A 23,876-nucleotide genomic window follows, 5' to 3' on the forward strand; every position below is an offset into this window, starting at 1 on the left:
AGAACGCTCCATGAAGAGTAGTCAACGTTGAGTACCCTGGTATACAACTCTGTACCATGAACTATGCTCAGACAACACTAAGACATGGTGGTACTTACGGGTGGTGGTGGTGCTTTGTTTTCTTTTTTTTTTTTTTCTCTCCAGTGGATGAAGCAATACAAGGAAGGACTTCAACTAAAGGATTTTTTTCATCTACCACTGAATCTAAGCATTTAACTTGCATAGTACACTCAAAAAGAAGCTTTCTTGAATGGCCTTCCTGCACGTCTCCTAGAAACTTCAAACAGGAGATGGTTACAACAAGCATAAGCAAGATCTAGTAGTAGGTTCTCTGTTTTCCTTCCTAGTGTTTCATTAACAACCACCACGCCACTGACTAGGGCTACACATTTTTGGTGCCAATTATTAGCCATTTTTCTTTTGCTGCTGCTACATTTAAAAGACATTTTTATCAGTTGTTACTGACATAGGGAATACCTCAGTTTTTAAAAAATACTTTATCTAAACTCAACACCTGAAATTTTAATTAAAAAAAAAAAAAAATATCTTTCTTGGACTTCTCTTTGTTATTGCTGCAACAGTTATTTTCAGTTCCAGGTTTAAAGTAGTACTTTTTTTTTTAATCATATAAAGCTGCCATAAAAGTTTTTTTTGTTTCTTTTTTTTTGTTGTTTTTTTGTTGTTTTTTTTTTTTTTTTTTTTTTTTAAAGAGAAGCTTGATCTGAAATGTCTCTACTGCACTAGCTCTTTTCATTTGCTGAGGAGCTCTAGTGCAAACACATACTGTGTATTTATTTAAAAGGAATTCTAAATAGGGAATGTTATATAAAAAGCGGGAGAGAATGTTTCATAAGACCCTCACTGTGTAAACGCCTATTTAATGATGTACAGTTTCCCCCGCCGCAGTTTTATATCCATGCTTTCTACTATTTGCAACAAAATACCATTAAGATAGTTATATATACAGATATTCCCCCCCGTCCCCCTGCACTGTGCTTTTGGTTACTTTCCGTATCAGCTACCGGAGACACGCTCCTCCCTCCCAGTAGATTTATAATCGATCGAACCTGGAAGGTGCAGTACCTTGCAAAAAAGGTACAGTTTCCCCCTCATGGATGAATCCCATAATGCAACTTAGAATAAAAAGTGCTCAAGTAAGTGAGACTGCCTAAATGTTATGGAATATTATACAGAGACCAATTCCAAGATGACATTTAGGAATCCGAAGTTAGAGCAAATATACAGGAAGTTCTGGTCGTTCCTTAACTATTTATCTATTGCAGCATTCATGAAAGTTCTCTCCTATGATTTTCAAAGCTTTAGTTTGTTGGGTGATGAGACAGGAGACAGCAAAGCTTTGAGCTTGTTCTTTATAGCTTCTCCCCAATATAGCACTGTTTCACACCTCAGCTCTTTGTTAAAATCTTAGCTAAGACAACAAAATACCACTCTCTACTAGCTAAAACGGACACATGGCCTGTATGAATGCTCACTGTACTCTCCGGCACACCTGACTAATCAAAGCTGCAAATCTACTACACAAATGGAATTAAACAGAGCTGAACGAAGAAGCAGTACAGATTCAAATAAGTTTGTCCGGGGTAATTTTCTGCTCCATATGAAAACATATGGAAATCCCTAAGCTGCAGTAAGTGCTCATGAGTAAGGTGTAAAGTACTTATTCCAACACAGTTATGTTCAAGGCATTAGAAATAAGGGGGCCGTCCAATGACAGTAATTTATGCAAAATAAACCTAAACTTTATTAAACAAAAAAAAAAAAAAAAAAAGGAAGTACAAAAGATGGAGAGTGCTTACTGTAAAACACAAAGTTACTGAAGGCTCTAACCACCAACGGGTTATGAAGGTACGTAAGCCTCCCACCAGGGCAGAGAGTACTGGAACGGCAGCATTGAATAGGCTCTGGTGCTACCCTGAAGTAGCTGCCAAATCTGTATAGGAGCAGAACACCCCAAAACAAGGCATAACTAGATATACAACTTAAAAAAAATTTACTTCTCAATGGCAATTAACCTACAAGAATACAGCCTGATATACCTCTGTGTAAACGCTTAAAAGGGAACAACATTTTATAACCATTTACTGCATAATTTATTGCAGGCAGAATGTATCCAAAAAAAGAAAATTGCATCTTTCTGGAATTGTAAGTCAAGCAGGTTTAAGAAAAACCTTGATTTTATGTGCAATATTCAAATTTAAAAATTTAAAATCTCTCTTGTAACAATTTTGGTATACAAATGGGTTCTAAGGCTAGCCCTTTATCCCTACAGCATTTGCTTTGAGGTACTTTTTAAAAATTGAAGTTGCAAGAAAGAATATCAGAAGTGACTCATTGCAATGAAATGCTAATCTGCAGTCAGTCTTGTTTTATGTGCTTCCAAGTGCAATTTAGGAAGTAAAAAAAGAAAATACTAAGAAAACACATCAAAATGCTGTAACCAACAAATGGCTCCTACTTCAATTACAAATATTTTCAGGAAGAAAAAAAAAAAAGAGAATAACTATTTGAAACCTTTATGTCCTGGCAGCCCTACTACAGCATATCCATAGTCCATACTGCAAGTAGCTAATAAGGAAATTGTGTTAAAATGATTTGTTCCCCTTTAACATACTCATCAGGCACACAAGTGTTCCTCAGAGTAACATGCAGCTGAACTCCTCCTGTTTGTTGTAGAAAGCCCTAACATTTCTTAAGTTTCAGGAAAGCAAGCTGGATCAACTGCACATACATTTCCAACCCACTACAACATTCCTTAGGAAAAACAGCACGGATTTCCTAAACTGAGAACTAAAAGAAAGTGTTTTTCTATCAGTCTGTGTGGCAGTCTCACTTTGACACGTCTTGCATCACATGAAAGTACTGGATATACATCTCCCCAGGACATGCAATTCATTACGCAGGTGATGTCACGTCCTACTATTCCTAACAGCCAGTTATGCCTCAAGGAAGTTCGCTTATTTACTGGCACACACAGTGTTGCCATTGTCATACCTTTGTCATTTCATTCTGATCCTTAAGAACATCTGTATAACACTGAATCCATATAATGAAAATGAAAAGGTATGAAGTAAACTAAGAGTGTGCGGGATTTCTACAGCTTGTCTGACTCATTTTCCAGTCACTCCAATTTAGTAGTTGAATTTGAAAAGAATACATCACTTAAATAAAAATACGCCCCTTTTAAACTGGCAACTCCATCAACCTGAAAAAGGCTGAAGCACTTATCTAATGTATATTATGGTATCCTATAAAGAAACTCACTTTCATGATTCTACCTTTTAAGACCCTGCATACATTACAACAGTGCATTAGTGATACAAGTTGTAAAATACTTTTCGGTTCCTTTGGATTTGCATATGATGGTTTTTGCATCAGTCACTGCAGGTAGATTGAGCAAGCTTTGTTTTTGTGTTTTAACATGCATTCAACTAGATATGGATCAGAATAAATTTATACTCCCTTTTTACCATTATAATTAGCTAAAAAATTGCAAGACAGTCCACAAAACAGGATTTGCTTTAAGACTAACTGCTGGAGTTCCAAGATGTAAGATATGCAGCACTGGAAAATCTTCAGTGATCAGGAATTAGTAGTGTTTAGCCAAGTGTTGAAAGCATTCAGAAGAAAAGTCCTGGTTGGAGGCATGAGGGCTTCAGCACCAACTTTTAAACCTCAATTTCTTGATTGCATATCTCCCATCTTCAAACCTACATTAAGAGGGGAGGGAGGGAAAGTAGGAAATATTCTTAATTATGTGAAATACTGTTTGAGTGCGGCAGAACATTTTAGCACTGCATGCAGCACGTTGATACGCACACACAACAGATAATAAGCATTATATAAAGCTACCCTCACACTTATCCAGTCAACTGAAGTCTACAGGCTTCTAGGTTAAGAATTCACTACACCGTTTTTCTCCTGTCATGTCCATTCCAGCTTTCCATCATCACTAGTAGTTTTGTTGTAAGTAGAAGGTGCAATACTAAAAAGGTATTTTATGCTAAATGTAATTATCGACAGTCATGAGTTTAGTCATGACAGCAAAACTTTCACTTCTGATGCTCATGTAACATGACATTCTTGGATGTAATGTTGTATGTGAAACATTTCAGATCTGCAGACTGATATGTAGTATCACAGCAAAACGAGAAACGGCTGTTGCATTACTAACTCAAAGGAAATACAGTCGCCTGTAATCAGAGAACTCTGGACTTCTAACTGCTGAAACAGAAACCCAAAGAAAGTTAAAACAAAGTTAACTTTGTCATAAACTAAACTGACTACAAGTGAGAATTTCTAGTTCAGTTGGTCTGACAAGTCCTTCTTTCAAATGAAGCTGTTCTCAATTTATGCAGAAGTGAGGACCCCGGAAACATTAGGCTTTATGTCAGTTTGACACACGCTATGCCCTCAAAATCCGTCCCACCTCACAGCAGATTTCAAAATTAAACTCCTTTCATTGAAACCCATGATCTAAATTTTGGTCCACGCTAGAAATGATCCTTCCATATTGACTGCAAGAAATATGAACTCAGACTTACCTGAAACAGAGCAAATATATGAAATTAACTCAAGGTCATGTATGTGTTTCAGCAGCTTGTGAGAAAGATTCACCCTCAGAGCAAGGCAAAACACTTACCTTGCCTACATACTTAGCCAATCAAAAATAAAACTACAAAGTTACACACAATGCTTCCTTCATGAACTACAGCACTGCTGAATTCAACAATTATCAACGAATCCAAAATACTGAATACATTTAGTCCCAGATGTATTTTAATAAGGCTCATTCTTTCATATTCAACAACCATGAACCATGAAAATATTTCATGATTTCTGAAGATACTGAAGGAGCCTGACTAGGCTTCCCTCCTTGCAGGGAACAGCAAAAACATAAGCAATAATTTGCGTATTCTTACTCAATTAGAATACTGCAGAAGTAGAAGTACCCCAGACTGCTTACCTTTTGAAAAGTCTGCCAAAACAACCTGCAATGCTGTCATTTATAAGAAAGATTAATTGCTTTCAATCTAAATTGGTAACTTACACTGACTGCCAGGATGATCACCACTGTGGGGGCACATAACTATAGGTTGGTGTTCCTGGAGCCCGATACGTGGGCATAGTAACTGGATGAGGGGCTACTGGAGTTGGGGAATGAGTTGTCAACAAAGTACCTAGGATGAAGAGAACATTTTTTTCAGTAAGAACAAGTTCTAGTACAGAAAAAAAAAAAGGAGAAAGAGTCAATTTTAAAAACAATTACAGCTTGCTCATCTTCCGATTTTAAATTACCAGTATCGTTTTGCTCTCCAGCCCCAATCTTCCTTCAAACATTTATGCAAGAGGAGCATTTTGATGTTTAGTCCAACGCACACAAAGACACTCATTACTCATAAATATCTCTAGCAGAAACCCTGCAACATAAGCATTATTCACTGCAAATCTTTTTCCCACAGCAGACTTTACATGCCGTAAGAATACCTGATGGTAAAGATAACGTCACTGATAAATCAGAATAAATTAGTTCTAGTTTGCATTATTCCAGATAGGTTTTTACAGACTACTGAGGTAGCAGTATCTTAACAATCCTACTCTACAGGGCTTTGTAGAAACAGCAACAAACACCTGGCATAAGCTTGCCCATGTACAAAACTCCAATGTTAGATCAGTTTGTGGCACCAAGTTCTCCAGTTTTGAAATTTCTAAATGAAATGATAAATCTGACAAGACAAAAAACAGAATCTGAAAATAAGCTCATGGCTCTCATTTTTTAAATTACTGAATTGAGTGTCCTTTGAGTGAACATGGACAATTCTTCTAAACCCACTGAGTAACAAAGCATGACATCCCCTCAGTAAACACTCAGATGAGTCTAGATATTGGTTAAACAAAATTTTCTCCAAAACACTACTACTTAAAGAGTGTGGCATTAGGAAGCCGACATCCCTGACCATTACCTAATGCACAGAAGACCCGCAGGTAGTGCAAACACATAAAAACATGTACTTCAACCTACAAAGAAGGTCAGCGATGTAAGGGGTGGGTTGAGAACACTGCATTTTCCTCAGCCTAAAGAGGATGCTGTTTTCAACTAGGCATAAAGAAAGGTATTGAGAAGAAGTCAGACCCTTGACACTGACAATATGAGAGGCAAAGGATGCAATTCCATACAGATATACAGAAGAACTATTGTACCATAATACTAACATCCGAAAAGAGGATGCGGTATCTCCATCCTTAGAGATGATGAAAATATCACTGAACAAGTACAAAACCTGATCTAGCTGGACATTTTGGTAACGCAGCTGTGCTCTGTCTTAACCTGAACAGAGAGCTTCATCAAGAAAACAGAAGAGTTCTGAGCTCCCATACCTGCTGACATTGCCATAGTAGTCCCAGCCACCATCCCCATAGTCACACCGTTGCCTCTCGGTGGTGGAATCGGAGCAGGATACATGGTTGCTGGCATGCCGTTAGGCTGCACAACTGTGGTGTGGTGAATTACGTGGGGTGGTGCTGCATATAAAGGCTGTGTGTAATAAGTGCCTTGCTGTTAGAGAGAAAAAGTAAATTAAGTAATTACAGCATATCTGGTGGACAAGATAAATGATGTCTTCTTTCACAAATGTATCATAAAATAAAAGCATTATTCTAACGATGAAGTGTATTTACAGAGCAGAAGCAGAATTATTAATTTCAACAATTCCAATTGCATTTCACTGGCAAACTTTTTAACATTTAGCCCCTTTTAAAGGCATTTAGGGTAACATTAAAAAGCAGGGACCTTTGTAGAACTCCAATGCTGACCGCACCTTCAACAATAAGGGCTCATTCGTCGTTCATTCCCTTCATTTCACATCTTTTCATACATTAATCCACAACAGAACCTCTCTCATTCTTTCACAGCATTTTCTTCAGCTGCTTTTAGTTGAAGAACCAAAGTTTTTTGGCAAATCTAAATACACCAAGCAGATTAGATAAACCTTGTTATGTACTTATTAATTCTCTTCAACTACTGTGTACACATCAGGCAAGTTTCCTCTATGCAAAAAGAGGCCCAATTTTTCCCTAAAATATCACGTTTACTGAAGTTGCCTAATTCTATCCTTTCTAATACTTTGCAACGATTTGCCTAGTATGAGACTTGGTAACTCCGTGAATCACAAGAGAGGCTTCCTAAAAGAAAAATTAATGCACGTTCATGCCAATTTTTGACAAATGAAATCAGGATGCAGTAGTTATAGCATCCAGCACACATTTTTTAAACTACTGAATCTAGTGTCTCTTCAAAGACTGAACACGTTATCAGTAAGTGCAGAGTAACCGTCATGAGAGAGAGAACGTAAAAGTGCACTGTAAATCACTGTATTAAGAATTCTCTGGAGGCAGCTAAAAACTCTCTCCATCCATGAAGAAATAAATGTGATATAAAGTTAAAAATTCAAGCAGACATTACAAGATAAACAAAATACTATCCAAATGCAGTTTTTTTGTTTTGTTCATTTACCTGTGCATATGGATTCTGCTGTGGGTAGGCACTTCGAACTGGGTACACAGCAGTCTGATAGGGATTCGGCGACGAAGAGTATGGTGGCACTGCACCACTGGTGGGTGAACAAGATACTTTATATGGGGTGCCTGGTGTATAACCTGAAACAAAGGTAAATCTGCATTAAAAACATGAAAAACTAGAAAGCAGTGTACTGATGCTTAAGTCAGAGGTAACAGCTTGCTTAATTTCCAAATTCCCTAACCTTCGTGTGAGTATTTAGTAGGCACAAGTTCTACCATGTACACAGTACAGATCACAGTCTGAAAAGAATACTGGACTGCGTCAACTAAGCATGAAAAGTTAACTGCATTTTTGCACAATTTGCTTTTCAAATCTATGGATACTGGGAAAAAATAGATTTGGATTTTTGTAGTAATATCATTAAACACTTGGATTTGGCATATTAGGCAGCATTCCTACATAGGAGGATTTGGCACACGTTAGTATCAGCCCATTTCTCAACACACACCAAATTGTACTGCCAAACCAAGTAACGGTTAACTAATCTGCTGTTATCTTGTGTTGAAGACGATACAACAAATTCAAAAGTCAGAATCATGTAAAGAGCTCAAGATGGCTTTTCAGAGAACAGGGAGACATGATCTGCAACCTTTACTTAACTTATATTTATCCATGCTTGTTTTCTGGCATTTTCTGAACTGGCTAAATAAATATGAAAGGCCATACCTTTAAAACACAAGCACTGTAGAACTCATCACCAGTGCAAATTAGACTTCAAAGGCACTTTAGTATCTTTAAATCTCTTTTTTGTGTATTACATAAGTAGACATACCCTTATTATCACTTAAGAATTATTTTTATACACTACAATAAGACTTCAGATGCCATCAGAAAGAATTTTGCATTCCTATTAAAAGGCCCTCAAAATCAGTCTGCCTTGCAAATGGTAAGAACTGTTCAATTTTTACAGAGATAAGCAGCAACTGCTGGCTCAGACACTGCCTAAAGACAGTTCTTCCATAATTTCTCCAACCCTCATCAGCCAAGGTCTCAGGATAACAGAAAACGGGCTTGACGAGGCATGGAGGAGATCTGTGAAAAGCACCGTTGCTGCTGCACGCTATACTTCCACAATTATACTATGGCTTAGTGGCTGAAGCGGGAACAGAAATACCTCAGCAGCAGCATCCACCAGTAGTAACATTTAGGGTAGTAAACAACAAGGCATGACCTATTCTGAAGAAAGCATCAAGGCTCTAGTCTGTGCTATGCTGAAAAGGTCTTGGGTCTTATGTCGGTCTACCACAATAGGAGATGCAACATCCACAGATACAATCTCTATTTAGCTGGAATTGTACACACAGGTACTAGGGCAACACAAGGAAGAAAAAACACTTGGTAATTATAGAAAAAAAAAAAAAGGGACTATCAGAATAGAGATTAGGTTTACTTCAAAACCTTTATAGAATGCGCTGACTTCAATACAGAGAACAGATCTGAAGCCATATAGCAGAGAGAACACTGGCATTTGCGTTGTGAAAAATCAGTCCGTGCAGGCAGCACGATGACAGATGACCTTCATTCTTTTTGCAGAAGTCTGAGTTCCTTTCCAATTTCATGCCACCCTTCAAACTGAAAATTGTTATGTTAGCAAAGAAACAGGTTTACTATGTGTGGGGTTTTTTTTTAAATAGAATTTATCACCTATAGAGATACCCAAGAAAGCTACCACAGCACTTACTCTGAACTCTTGTTTTTAGAGATCCTAATGAATAGAGCATGCTGAGGAAGTAACTAGTATGGGGAGCTATTTGTGTTGAAAAACTCTGCTGCAAATGCTGAACATGAGGCATCACCGCTGAACCCCGTGTCCTCAGTCAAGCCCACTCATTCTAAAAACCCACTGATACAGCTGCACAGGCAATTTAACTTTCAATCTTGCAAAGCTGTACATCTGTACAAGAAGTTCTCTGCCTTCCCATTTAATTTGTTTTCTCCTTTACAGGGAGCAAAGGCCTTAAAAGTAAACCACATGGTTATTCAAAACCACAGAAATTTAAGAAAGATACCTGTGAAAAGGTACCCTTTCTCAACAGCAGTGGCATGGCACATTCAAATACTGCCATGTGATGCGAATTTAGAAAACCTTTGATTCTAGAAACAAGCAGTTACATATCAAAAAAGTTAAAAAAAAATAAATCCCAGCTGTTAGGACAAAATACTTCAAAGTTGTTATCTGCCCAAATTAGAAGATATTTGCGTTAGAAGAAATTTTTGGACTTTAGTTCATAGCTTAAAGAGTAGGTAAAAATTAAAGCTATTCTTAGCTCTGAATTAAAAGCTTATTTTCTATTCAACAGCAATAAAGACTCTAATAGTACTAGCTTTTAAAAAAATTAAGGACATTTGAAGATGGTATACGACTTCTATACATCTTTATTCCTTTTTCACAAAAAAGTGAAAAATTTCTTACATCAGTCTTGTGATTTGGTGAATTGATTCCATGCAGCTTATCTTCATCTTCCTGCAGCAGGATTTGCAAACCGCGACCAGTAATAAGACTGGAACTACCTTACAGTTATCTGATCCTAGAATCAAAACCTACAGCTACTCCTCAGCACAGCTGCAGGAATCCCCATGATATATACAGCAGAGTACAGAAGGCAGAGACACATCACTGAGGTAATCTCAACCGTGAAAATGGACAGCTTATTAGTAAGTAATACAAGCTGATAATAAAAGCCCATATAGGATTTTGATTCCCATGATAAGAGTTATACCCCAATGGGAACTGCTCTCCCATGAACATCACTCTCAAACAAGTTCTTAAGCAATCCAGTACAAATGCAAGCTGGTACCCCTAGATATGATAGAGAGACTTGCATGGAGACAATACCCTATCCAAAGGATGGATCTAATTTTTTTTTTTTTTTATTACTGGAATGCATAATATTCATCTATTTCCCTGCCTTAAATGCAAGACTGAAGACAAACCAAGATCAGTTCTGCACTCACTATGCCTCTAAGCAGCAAACTGAACAGTCACAGGTTGTACCAACTAGAATACTCCACAGTTCCAAGGAGAGCTGCACACTTTGAACAGGTTCCGCAGGCGAACATTTTAGATGACTTTCTCTTGCCTCAGTTATTGATGCCACACCCTTTTAAGAGTCTCCTGGTAATTAATTAAATGCCATACGTTACAAACGTTGAACTTCAGTACTGCAAGCAGGCTGCCACACCGTAAGCTTCCCAAATTCAAGCAGCATCCTTTCCTATCCCCGTTAAGTTACACAAGGGCACTCAGGGACAAATTTGGTTACGTGCCACATGTACCTCTGAAAAACTGGCATAATACCTGCAAGAGAAAGAGCTCCTGAAGATGGCCCAGATCTGCATTAACAAAGCAATGTAAGGAATTCCATAGTATGCAAAATAATCACAGGGAGAATACTGTTCTATCAGAGGTACATTCCTGGTTTAAGTGGAAATTAAATGATACCAGTTTCTGTTTTGTTTCAAGCATTAGAACATCAAAACCATCTTCTATTAGTGAAAGCAGAACTACATGAAAACAACTTAGGCGAGTGACTTGGTTTCTCTTGTGTCTGTTCTTCCATCTCCCTTTTCCCAGGCTCACCACATTCCCTTTCTCTTAAATGCCAAGCATGCAAGTGCAATTACCAAAATCCTCCCCCAGTATCCACTACGGACAAAACAGTTTTACTCAGCAACCAGGCTTTCCAGACAATTAGTTTGTGAAGGCAATTTTAAGGGCAGAAAGAAGGCGGCAAGCTGAACTTAGAAAGATGATTTAAGAAAAGGATGGGAAAAAAGAGAATTTTGAAGAAGACAGAAGAAAAAACAGGAACCTGGAAACAACCAGTAGGATGCAAAGCAAGCAGAACCATGAGGGAAACAGTGAAGGGAAATGCGATGCAATCCTCAAGTATCAGCCTGAAATATAAAAGCAACAGCTAAAAACTCAGCTTTTCCCTTCTCTGAAGGTGAAAGCAGTATGACTGAAGACAAGATTATACTCATTTTAATTTATCAGATGATTCCTTATGAGTCATGTTCAAAGTAATGTAAAACTTATCCCACAGCATAAGTGTTATTGTAAGCCCCTACAGCTTTTCCTCATTCTTGGTTCTAACAACTTCCAAACTTCAGGTGACTGCTTTGATATGCCTATTACACATACACACATACCTGTCTGGAAGGTAGGATTTGCTCCAGGATACATATTAGGGGAATAGGCAGGAGCAGCCGCTGCATAGCCCATTGGGAAGCCAGCTAAAAGAAAGAATATGTCAAAGTTATTTTCTCGACTGACTGCACAGTCTAACCAGACTTTACTCTCAAAGGTTCTCCCTGTACATCTCTTAATTGAGATAAGCTAGAATACAGCCTTCAATTACACCTCCTTAACTAGAACACCAGGCTCTTCTTCTCCCAAGCCACCTGAAGCTGAATGCTAGATGAAGGGAATAGCTAAGGAGTCACAAGTGCCATTCTCCCTTACATCCCTGCTTCAGCAAATCTTGAAGTTAGCCAAGAAACTCTTCAGTTGGTTGGACAAAAAAGTCTTATGCAACTATCCAGTCCTCCTCCCCCTGCCCCAAGTTTTAAGACCTGATGTACCTAAAATACTTATCTGAAGAAAAGAGACTTTTTCACATAAATAAATCCCTAGATCCCTAGAAGTCAGAGTGACTGACTCTCCAGATCACAGATATCCCAAGTAGAGAGTACAAAGCAACCTTAGGTAGTCCAAAATGCTTGTTGCATTTGATACAGATTTATTATTACACTCAGGTATCAAGCAAGCTCACCAGTTTCAGGCACGTACTACGACAGTTAACCCTAACAAGTGATTCACTGAGGTTTCAGCAAAACAATAGGTAACAGAAGAACAACTATGGCTGAACTAACATGGCAATATATTGGCCTCCAATGTAAGGCAAAAAACAGCATTAGCAAAAGCTACAGTTACTTGAAAGATACAAAGTTTGTTTAGACTGTAATAAGTGGAATTTCTGAATTAAACATAGCTTTTAATGTTTCCAGAAACTTAATTACATTATTCCAAACTGTAAAACTGAATAATGTTTTTATTTACAAAGACAGAGTTACTACCATATTTTGTTATCAACATACAAAGATTTCAACTTCTCCAGATAAAAGGGACTTACTATTTGCATATTCGTTATCAGGCTTAAAGCTACTAAACTGCTATTCAAATTTGAAGGGTTTCTATTTTGCTATAAATCCCAACGTCCTTAGCAATAACTCCTAGTAATAAAAATTCCTTAGCTCAGGACTATATATGCTAACCTCATTTTGTAAAGCACTCTGTAAAGATATCAGGTGACAGACACTTGGCATTACTATTAGGTGGTCAGCATGGGTAAGACTAAGAAAAGCATTAGGCTTAAAAATCAAAGGTAAAAATAACTTATCCAATTCATAACAACTTTTCAGAGCATAAATAGCTCTTAAGTTTTCGAATTCTGCTAGTGAGAAGCTTTAGTACAGCTTTACACCTTACTCAGACCGACTACGTATCTGCAACATTATGTTCTATACATTTTCAGTCCTCTCTTCCTTCTTCACAGGTTTAGCTCCACAGTAGAGCACTCTGAGCTGCTCAAGAAACAAGTCGTTTGTGGAAAAATGTAACTACGACAAGCAGCAGTTTTAACTTCTACACAAAACCTTCATACATGTGAGAAAATTTGGATATTGATTCCTTGCTACTGTAAACCTCAAATAGGTGTAGTATAATATAAACAGCTATTAAATACCCAACAGCTTTAGAAACACAGCGCCTTTAAATAATACATTCCACCTAGGGATAGATTCATTACTTTCTATTACCATGCAACCCGGTAAATTAAATTATTTTGAATGGAGAACCTGTAGCTTTTTAATTAGGAGAGGCAAAGAAGGGAGACTTAGCCATGCAACAGTTTTTTTTTTAAAAAAAAAAAAAATCCTAAAATTGTCTACTTTTCATTTTAGAGAACGTGTTTTGCATTTATCCCTCAATCTTTAAGCCTGAACCAGGCAGCTCAGCAAACTATCTGTAACAGTGCAACACCACAGAGCTCACTAAGTTGAATTTCGGGGTCACAGTTGCGTAAACTGACTGACTGACTGCTGTAAGGAAGAATTTTGAGTGATCAACTTGTGGCACAACATTTAAGGCACTTCCATAACAATTCTACTTCAATTACATATATTTTAGTTATGTTAATTTACAACCAAGTGAAGACTGGCAAATATACAGTAATTAAAAATGTAATTCTGTAATTCAAAACATAGTCTAATATGTTTAACAATAGAATAAAACATTTGAAGTTGTAACATTGTTTAAACTGCTACTTATGAATCTACAGTAGCGTATCTTCCTAAGTAAATTAAGGTACCACTTGGGTCAGGTATAAACAAGAACTTCAATGCAATGTATAAATGGTTATAAGTACAAATGAAACCCTGATGAATATAAATCTGTGTTTAGAAAAATTAATAGAGGTGAAAATACAAAGTTATATTTAAATAATTCCTAATAAACTTTACCTAAAGAAAGCCTTGAAAAAGCAAACTATTACAAATATAGAAATAATTGTAACTGATACTAATTACTAAAGCACTGCTGCTTGCCTTATTATAAAATTACTGCAGTCCGTATAACTAAGACAGTTACAGACAATAAAACCATCCTGTAGGACTTATGGTTACACAGAATCAGCTTTACAATTTATTACTGCACCATGTCAGTCACTCAACAGACTTAAAAACACTGCAACACAGTTTGTGTTTTCCCCTTATAAATACTGTGGAAATTAAGAAAGGTACACTAGTTCAAGGAAAAAATTAAAAGCAGCTGAAAAGTAAAAATAAAAATTAAAATGTTTTTGAGACGACTAAGTCAACAGTAAGGAAAATTCATTTATGCACCAATATTTAGAAGAAGGAACAGAGAAGAGTAGAACAGGAAAACAGGAACTCCAGTACACTACCTAAGCTGAAAAACAAATTTAGCAACAGTAAATGCCAGCAGAAAAATATAATACAGCTACAAAGAACATAAACAGTAATGGCGCAGAGCGATTTCTAGTTCCTAACACAGACACCAACTAAATCACAAACCAGCCTCCCTGTAAAAGCTACAAAAGTTTAATTGGTTGCAATACATAAAATCCGAGCTGAAAGACCCTCCAGCCTCTCCCAAGATAGAACAATTCCCTTACCCTGCAGATATAAACAAAAAAAAAAAAAAAAAGAAAGAAAAAAAAAAGACAGACTGCATGAAGACATACTGCTTGAAATGCCTCACAGAGGCACACAGCCCTTCTCTTCAGCTCTCCCAGACAGTTCTGTCCAAATCTAATCGTTGCCTTATCCAACTTCTGATCTATGGGAACACCAGAAACGAAGCCTGCTCACACACACATTAGGAGATGAGGGGAAAAAACCCCGGTGGGAAACTTGAAGCCAAATGAGAGGCACAGAAAGCAAAAGATACATTTAATTTCTGTTTTAAAAACATTTTCGGCCATGTTCTTGGTCCCATGTTTGATGCTATGCTTCAGGCAGTTATAAAACAGAACAAGAATTAGAGGATAGGAAGGTTAACAGCACCAGCCAACTAGCAGCAGAAATAGACTGACTCCTCTTCTTGCACGGCGTAATTATTAGAGCTCCTAAAATAAGCTGCTTTGGAGGAGATACTGAAGTTAGAAATAAAACATAACTAACATGACTCTTGAAATGTCACTTTTTAAATTTAAGAAAACAGCACCCAAATCCCAAAACAGAGTACCATACATGAAGCCACTGAAAAGTGACTATTTATTCTTGATTACAAAGACCAGTATAACTGAAACTCATTAAAAAAAAAAAAAAAAAGATTTACTTACCTGGATAACCAATTCCTTTGGCATTTGCATAGGGAACCCCAGAAGATCCAGGGCTATACACAGGATTCATGGTTTCAGTAACTGAATCAAGGGGGAAAAAAGAAAGAAAAAAGTATTTACTTAAGTATAGGGAAAGCCTGAAATCTCATCAATCAGAATGGAACTGGAAAAGGGGGAAAACCTAGCAGAAGAAAGAGTAACAGAGGAAAAAGCAGCAATTCCACTACTCATCAACATTAAAACTGTAGCTGCAAGCAAGGGAGAGTCACGGCAGAAGGAAGTTTCAAAGATCACAGTCCTCAGTTGGCTACAGAATGTCTCAGGAATGAACCATTCCCTGTTGCAGAGCATGCCCTCAAAACAGTTCCATCCCTAAGAGCTGCCCCATGGGACGCAAATCCATAACCCAAATGCGGGTGTTTACATGTGTTGGCTTCTCCCCCCATATCATCTATCAATCACTCATCCATCTACCTTCTATCAATCTTCATTTCTGCTCATTTCTTTCTTGAAGCATCTAGCCAAGGAATGCAAATACTTCAAGCCTATTACTACTGGCATTTCAAGCCTGGGATTCCAGTCCTTTACCAGCACTAAATTCATCCACCATCAACAACCCAAGTTTTACAGAAGTAAGAGAAAAAAGACTGTCTGTATTAGACAGGTAGCTCACATTTATTTATTTGTTTACTGGCTGCTAAGTTCTTCAGAGCCTATGACAAGCTTGACAGTTGGGCCCAGTCCTTTCTGAATTATGTATTCACACACCAAAAAAGCACCTATAGCTAGAATCACTGGCAGAAATAAAACCAAATCCCCAGTTTTAAAAACGATCCTGTGTGTAAACACTAAGGGAAATAAAATGGCATTGAAGATGCTTCTCAAATTTTTCTAGTACGCCTATGTACTAGGCATATAAATCACTGTAGCACAGCCCACAAGCAAGCCCACCATGTGCCTCTTACAAGAGTACTGTTTGCAACTTTGTATCTAATATTTTAGAAAAAAATTCCCATATTTTAACCCCAATATCTCAATCTGATTTTCTGCACATTTACAGATTTACCGCTTCTTTTCCTGCAAGTACCCATTTATTCACTACAAAAAGCCTCCGACAGCAAGAAGTGGACACACAATGAAACCAGACTTTCTTATTAACTCATAATATCTGATACTTGAGTCCCTTCCTCTTCTAAATCTTGAGATGCTGTCTTACTTGAACAGTGTGTAAGCAGTTTAACACAGTTTAACAGAATTTTGTAAATAAAGTTTATGAAGCAAGAAAGAGTGATAATTACACATGCACTACTTCAGTTACAGAATAGGTTATGGCAGGAATGGCAGCTGAGTTTATCAGTATAGCTGCGCTGATAAACCTACGTTAAGTGACTGTATAAAGCATAAATAGTTTGCTTTTTAAAGTAATACTAAAACCAGCTCTGTGTCAAGAGTTTTAGCAGCACATAATACACAACAGAAGTAAAAGAAACACAAAATTAGGAAATCAGAAAGTAAATGGTGACAAGAAGTCTACCATCAGGTTCACAAAACACTCAAACTTGATGTGAGACAGTTACAAGATTTACCAATTTCTTGGACTTTCTCACACACACGCTTAACAATAACACTAACTTAAACAGCATTACTTTTTCCAGTTTCATACTTGATTACATATCAAGACAACAGTATCCATTAGGAATGTGTCAAAAAACAACCAACCCGCCATTGACATTGCTTAGCGTGAAGAAAGTTCCCCAGAGCAGCATATTTTAATCACCCGGCCAACATCAAAAAAAGCAGTTTGACACAAATCTCTTTGGAAATGTTCTACAGCAAATGTTGTCTTCAAGTATAGAGCATTATTTTCCACTGAAGCCCCGTGGAGATTTAATAGCATTAACTCTGCTGTACTATAACCAACAGGCGTATTTTTATGGACTAATATTTTACTGCAGCAAGACGGTCCTTTTTCCCCCATACTTTCTTCTGTGTAACCTCTTTCCTAAATGACAGCTCTCATTTACTTGAAAACTTTGTCTGTTCCCTTAATATCTCCCTGCATTTCTTTTTCTGCTCCTCTTTCCATGTTGATTTGGTCACATTTTGTCTCTAAACTGACAAAACCCATAAGAAGTTCAAGCTTCACTTCAGGCTCAGCATTTCTGAGTTGTGAGGTAAAACTCTTAAGGGAGGTGGCTATACCTTTCCACTCAAACATGAACAGCACTCTCCCACACCCCCATATCCCTACAAAAATGCTGCTCCTCCTTGCAGTCTCTACAGCAATTAGGAGGAAAGAAGACCCTGTAACCCATTCTGAATGGCAACAAGCAGAAAGAAACAAAGTGGAAAAGAAAATCAGCAAGAGCATTCTACAAATATTTGGGTAAAATACATTTTAAAACCTCAGATTAAGAGAAAGGAATTCCACTTAAGTAAGGGGAAAAAGAACTATGGCACTGGGAGCCTGCAAGCTGCCTCTTACTGGAAACAGTGTCAACTTCCACTTCAAATGCATCCATACTTCAAAATTCATGCGTGTGCACACACATTAATTCAACTTTGGCTGGACAGATATGTTCTTTCACCACTTCCGCTTTCACACTCTTGCTTTCACCACTGAAATACAAGTACAGATCCACCAGCTCACAAAAAGTGCCTATGGTTTTCATAACACAGACAAAACTTCAGATCACTTCTAATTAAAAATAATTATTTTCAGGCCTTCTCAGAAGGACCCAACATGCGTAAGTATAATTATACAGTATTACCCAGTGGTTGCAATCATCCCACTCTTACCGTAATTTTACTTGGAAGGGCATCTGTTAGATTGAAATATGGGACCTTGCAGTCCACTTCCCTGTAATGCTCAAAGTCCACATCAAACGCCAGGCAAGGTACTATAAACTGAACCCAGAGAATCGTGGCTTTCAACCTTTTTGCTGGCATCCCTTCCAAAGCATTCTCATGTTAATGTATATGTAAATAAGCGTCTACTCTGCATCATCTGTATATAAATTGCACAGAGTCAACTGTATATAAATTACAGCCAACTAATTCTTTCAGCTGAAATGAAGGTAATCATACTTTAATATTAAAGATGCTCCGATTAAAAACTATGCGAGCATGCTTGGGAAGCGCCAATGCTTCACCTTCTGTTCTTGCCAAAGCCAAACAATCAAACTCAGTTCTGATCAAGCCTGTTAAATCTCTTGGGACAGGTACCAGGACAATCATCCTCCTCTTAAATCCATGTTTGAGGAAGCTGAGCACAAACCACTGCTAACGCTTAAGTTCTACCACTCCAAATTAGATATGCTTCTGCACATGGCTTTTCCTGCTGCACTCAGAATGAGCACTTTTCTAGGAAATTCTGCTTTAAAAAAATCATTTTACAGAGATACATGCAAAACCCCACGGATCAATGCAAATACTGTAAAAGAAACTGCACATTCCTTTGTAACAGGCATATTTGCTTACTATTTATTTTCAGAGTTGTGCAAAAACCCCATCAGAACAAGATCTACTGAATGCCACTTTATGCTCATTTTATGACAATTCTATCACAAGACTTGGGGAAGAACCTCTCTTAAGTAAGTACCTTGCCTAAAACAAACTATTGTGGTCCACTAATGTTTTCACTCTTGAAGCTTAAGCAGATTCACATGAAGTCATTACAGTATTTAACATCTATCTGTCCTGGAATGTTTTTTAAATGCTGTTTGCTGTGAAACGGTATGAACGACCCAGTTTCCTCTTACATACAATACCTTAACAATGTTAATTAACATCTTCATAATATTCTACATTTTACCCATTGCATTTCCAGTCATAGCTTAACAGAATTAAAATGCACTTTTTAAGAGTCTGGTAGTTTGTAATGTAAGAAGAGTCACTTCCACTGCTAAGTAACAAAGAAAATAGTTCAGGACACTCCTGCTCTTCAAGTAACTGACACTGATTAAAGTCTCAGTTGCATTACGTTCTGTTAAAACTTCAGCCACCAAAATAGGCCCTTTGATGAAAATTGTAGGCCAAGTAACAGGCACTTTTGTCACAATTAGTCTACAAAAAGAAGGCTCATATCAGCAGGCATTCAAGACTTCATAAAGTCTAAAACACCACTTCCCACGCTGCATTGGTATTTGCAGGTAGCTCATGCTTCATTTCTTCCATTCACCCAAGCTCTCAAAAAAGGTCACTGAATTTTACCAGGAAGCGTTACCCCTGTTCAAGACAGGACCTGGGTTTCTGGGAGTCCGTGGCTGAAGCCAGCTGGAATCAAAGCTTACGCAGAACTGCCATGCTTCTGGCAAGCAACCCCACTCCCTGCACTGGGACAGCACTGGCACTCTAATCCCTCACTAATTTACATCAGCTAAGTCAGTTGGCACAATTCTGGGTTTCGCTGGAGTTTCTTGGGCAGAGGGTTCCTACGTTTTCTTCCTACCAGCTTGAGAGAGCTGAGACCCATCACCAAATGGGTAAGATAGCACCAGTTCCAACGCAAGGAAGGGAGCAGGACTGGACAATGGCAGTACAGATTGAGGTTGCAGAGCAACAGTCTGGAAAAGGACAATTAACAATCTTGCCCAAAGTTCACGCATAAAGCAAAATACAAAGCTGGAAACATCATTCACATGCAAGTCTTCCTCCCCTGCTTGATGTTCTTGTCACGAAGGAGAAAGAATGAGACACCTGCAATCACCCTTCTATGTTTTGTGCGTGCGCAATTTTTATTTTTTTTTAAGACTACAAAGGAATAGAGTAGTTTAGACTTTTTAACCCTTTCTAATGAATACAGCTCTCATCTGTAAGCCTATTCTACTAGTGGTTTGTTGTTACGGTTGGGTTTTTTTGTTGAATAACAGACTTGAAATACACATACACTAACACCACTGCTTCTTGTACCCAGTATCAGTAAGGACAGAAACAATATGGTTATTTAATCAAGACTCAGAATTAGTTCTATATGTCATTCACAAAAACGAAACCTATACTAACAGTTTCGTACTAGGATCTTGCTCATAAACCAACTTCATTTGTACATTAGTGGCATTGTTCTAGTCTTCAAAAAAACCCACAAAAAACCCCAAACAAAATAAACCACCCAGAACATTACCAAAACCTTTTTTTCTTGAAAAAACCCACTACCTATGCCTAGATTAAACAAACAGCCCAGCATTTCTTGAAGGCTACAATTTTTGTTGTTGCTACTGCACAAGGGGGTAAAAACTGTCACCTCAAATCCTTGCATCTCCTGAAGAACTTTGAGATCATGTACGTTCTTGTTTCAAAGAAATGGAGTAGTGCAGCAAAATCACCCATCCCTCACAGCAGGAGTCTGTGGAGTCCCTCAGTCAGCAGTGGCCTGTCTATTGCCAAATTTAGGGGAAGTTAATCTAACTATGAAAAACAGGGGAAAAAAAATTCAAATTGGAAAAATAAAACTTCACTACATGAAGGAATCATATTCACAACTTTTTGGTTAAATCCTAAAGCTCTGCTTCTTGGTAAATTTTTATCCTACAAAACATTTTTTCATTAATTTTCAGTTTACTTTGCATTCCTTTTTGAAATACGATGAAACTGTCACAAGTTCCAAATTGAGATAGAATCTCCAAAAGCCTCTTAATTCCTCCTATTTTTTTAACCAGAAAGTTAAACTGTGTAATTACTACCACAAAAAGTACAGGTTGGGAAGTGTGCGCTATACGAGCATGGAAGTTTTATGACACTAACAATTATACATCTTATAGTAAAATCACATTAGAGCAGACAGAAAGTCTAGTCAAATTAGGTAACATGTACACTGCTACTGAACATTTAAGAGCAAATTAAATCCAGCTCTTCTCATGCTGAGAGCTGTATACCACCCATTACTTAAACCCTAACTTTTTACATTTCTCAGAGCACAGATTTCATCATTTGGCCAGTGTTTATGGTTTGGTTCCAAAAGTTCTAGAAAAGCCCTGAAAGCACGGTCCGCACCAGGCCTTTTTTGGATTTTGCCTCACAACTCTTCCTAGAAGCTACAGATGGCTAAAATTTTATTCCTTTCTCCGACTCACAGATATAAAGGTAACAGGGCAGATAAAACATGCAAGCCACACACTGCCTTCCACCTGCAGCTGAAGCTTACTGATACTATTTATTTGAAAATCCAACCGTCTGACCCCCTCACGACGTTCTACCGAATTTTTATGAAGTTATCAACGGGCCAACCTTCAGCAATAAACCAGCATTCGAGACGCACCACGCATTCAAAAACAACCTACTGCCCGGAGGTAACCTGAGCTCCCAGCAGCAGCGGAAAGCAGACGGGGACGAGCCCCAGGGCGCCGCGGGCCCTGCCCACCCCGGTGCCGCGGGGCGGTGGGTGACCGGCTCCCTGCTCCGTGAGCCCGTCACCTGCCGCCGTAGACACCTGTTACCGAGAGCCCTCCAGGCCCCCGAGCGCCGCTGAAGGTTACTGGCGGCCCCGCCTGGCGGAGAGCGGCGCGCAGCTGCCCGCCGGCCCGCAGCGCTCTCCCCGGCATCGCCCGCAGCGCTGCCCGCGCCGCCGCTGGGGCCCGCCCCCCGCCCCTGCGCCGGGACCCGGGCCCACCCCGCTGCCAGAGAAGGGGTCGCCGGGATGGCTGAGGGGAAGCCGCCAAGCGGCGCGGCCCGCCCGGGAGGCCGGTGGCGCAGGCCGCGGCGGAGGCGGTGGGCCCGGGCTCCCTTGCATAACGGGCCCGGCGCGGCGGGGAGAGGAGGAGGGGGAAGGAGCGGCTCCGGAAGCCGGCGCCACCCGCGGCGGGCCTCGGCACCTCGCACTCACCGGGCTGCGGCGCTTCGTGGTGGCGGCCCGGCCGTCGCTGGCTGTCTCGCTGCCCGGGTGCGTGCGTCCGTCGGTACGCGGGTGCGGGAGGCGGCGGCGGGGCGGGGCGGCGGGCGGGGCCGGGCGGCGCTGCCTGCGCGGGGCGGGCGAGGGGCGGGGGGGGGGCGGGGGGGGCAGTGGCCGCCGGGCGACTCCGGCTCCTCCGCGCCCGGCCGCACCGAACAACTGCGCACCGACCCAGCACCCGACGTCACTTCCGCGGGGGAGGGGGCGCGCGCACCTAGCCGAGGAGGCGGAAGCCGCCGTCACGTGGGCGGAAGCCCCCGCGGGCCGCTCCTTCCCCCGCTCCCCCCCTCCGTCCTTCTGCCGCCATTACCGGGCTGGCGGTGCTCTGGGCAGCACCGGTGCCGGACCGCGGGGCCGGGGCTGGGCAGCGGCGGGGTGGGGGTGACCGTCCCCACTGTTCGGTGGTGGCGGGGTGGGCTCTGCCGGCCGGTTGGCTGGCACCGGGGCGTAGGGCTGAGCCCTGCCGGGAGACGGGCGAGAGGCGGAAGGGAAAAGTGGGAGATCGGTGTGAGGTGAAACCTGTGAGGAAGAGGAGAGCTGGGTTAAACAGCACCTCCGGGGGTGCCGGGAGCTGAGTGAGGCACCCGGGCGGTACTTCTGTCAATGCAGTAGCTCCTCCTGAAAACGTTCACTTTTTTGGTAGTTTTTCTTTGCTCAGAGCAGGCAAACCCGTGAAATGTTTCTAGAAATCAGAACTACTGAACTCGGCGCAAAGCTGAAAGCACTGAGGAAGGCAAGCGTCAACAGATCTTACAATTTTAGGTCAGGGAGCTTTCTGGCTACTTCTCCGGCCTCCCACTGACGGGGTGGAAGCCAACCTTGCAATGCTTGGACCTAACCAGACCTTGCCAAGGTCACCACTTGTTCCTCAGACAAAACACTCGGACTTCTCACCTAGAATTAACCTTTTGATAAAGCACGGGACAAGACAGCAGTGTGTGGTAGATGGAAATGGGCACAGGGACTGTGGGCATTGTTGAACAGGCAGCAAAAGAGACCAAAGTGACAGCCGTGCAGAATCCGTATCCTTCGCACAATGACACGTGAAGCTGCATGTGGTTGTCCTAAGCCAAGACAACACTCGGTGCCGCTCAACAGCTGCTGGGGGAACGTGACCGTGAGCATCTGGAGGCAGCCTGAGCAGGGAGCGTCTGTCAGGAAGGGTCTGTACAAACAGTGCCATTCTGTCAGAGGTGTTCCTGACCGGCACTGTGAGCGGTACTACCAAGGAGTGGATGGCCAGCATGACAGCAAATACAGGGTTAATCGATCCTAGGTTGCACAGGAATGAGCGATACAGGCATCGGCATCACACCAAACAAACTGCCACAGGTCGGAGGCAAATGGCCAAGCGTCATCGTAGCTCCAGTGACAACTGGTGATGGCACACTGCAGGGGTGTTCCCGAGCAGCAGCCCTGCTGCTGTAACAAACTGCCCGGCTGGACAGACAAATGTTACAGATAAACCAACTCCTTAAATCCCAAAGAGGTGGCAGTAAAAGATTCTAGATCAGCCTTTTGTTAAAGG

The 23,876-nt window shown here is 40.3% G+C and overlaps 1 protein-coding gene across 1 annotated transcript; it reads right to left on the bottom strand.

The window, feature by feature from the left end:
* Positions 1-136: 136 nt before the first annotated feature.
* FAM168B (family with sequence similarity 168 member B) lies at positions 137-22,545 on the bottom strand. The gene is made up of 7 exons (XM_074153237.1): positions 22,283-22,545; positions 15,463-15,543; positions 11,750-11,833; positions 7,532-7,674; positions 6,397-6,574; positions 5,069-5,198; positions 137-3,728 (listed from the first exon to the last, which is right to left on the bottom strand). Exons 2-6 carry the CDS (start codon positions 15,530-15,532, stop codon positions 5,086-5,088), a joined length of 588 nt encoding a protein of 195 aa, XP_074009338.1. The 5' UTR covers positions 15,533-15,543; positions 22,283-22,545; the 3' UTR covers positions 137-3,728; positions 5,069-5,085.
* Positions 22,546-23,876: the final 1,331 nt, after the last annotated feature.

Source organism: Numenius arquata, chromosome 9, assembly GCF_964106895.1.
Source record: "Numenius arquata chromosome 9, bNumArq3.hap1.1, whole genome shotgun sequence".
NCBI lineage: Eukaryota > Metazoa > Chordata > Aves > Charadriiformes > Scolopacidae > Numenius > Numenius arquata.

Excerpts from the sequence above, each read along its gene's own strand:
- FAM168B (XM_074153237.1), bottom strand. The coding sequence starts at position 15,532 with ATGAATCCTGTGTATAGCCCTGGATCTTCTGGGGTTCCCTATGCAAAT. Across the intron at positions 6,575-7,531 it reads AGCAGAATCCATATGCACAG|CAAGGCACTTATTACACACA; the intron begins GTAAATGAACAA and ends TCTCTCTAACAG. Across the intron at positions 5,199-6,396 it reads TACTATGGCAATGTCAGCAG|GTACTTTGTTGACAACTCAT; the intron begins GTATGGGAGCTC and ends TCTTCATCCTAG.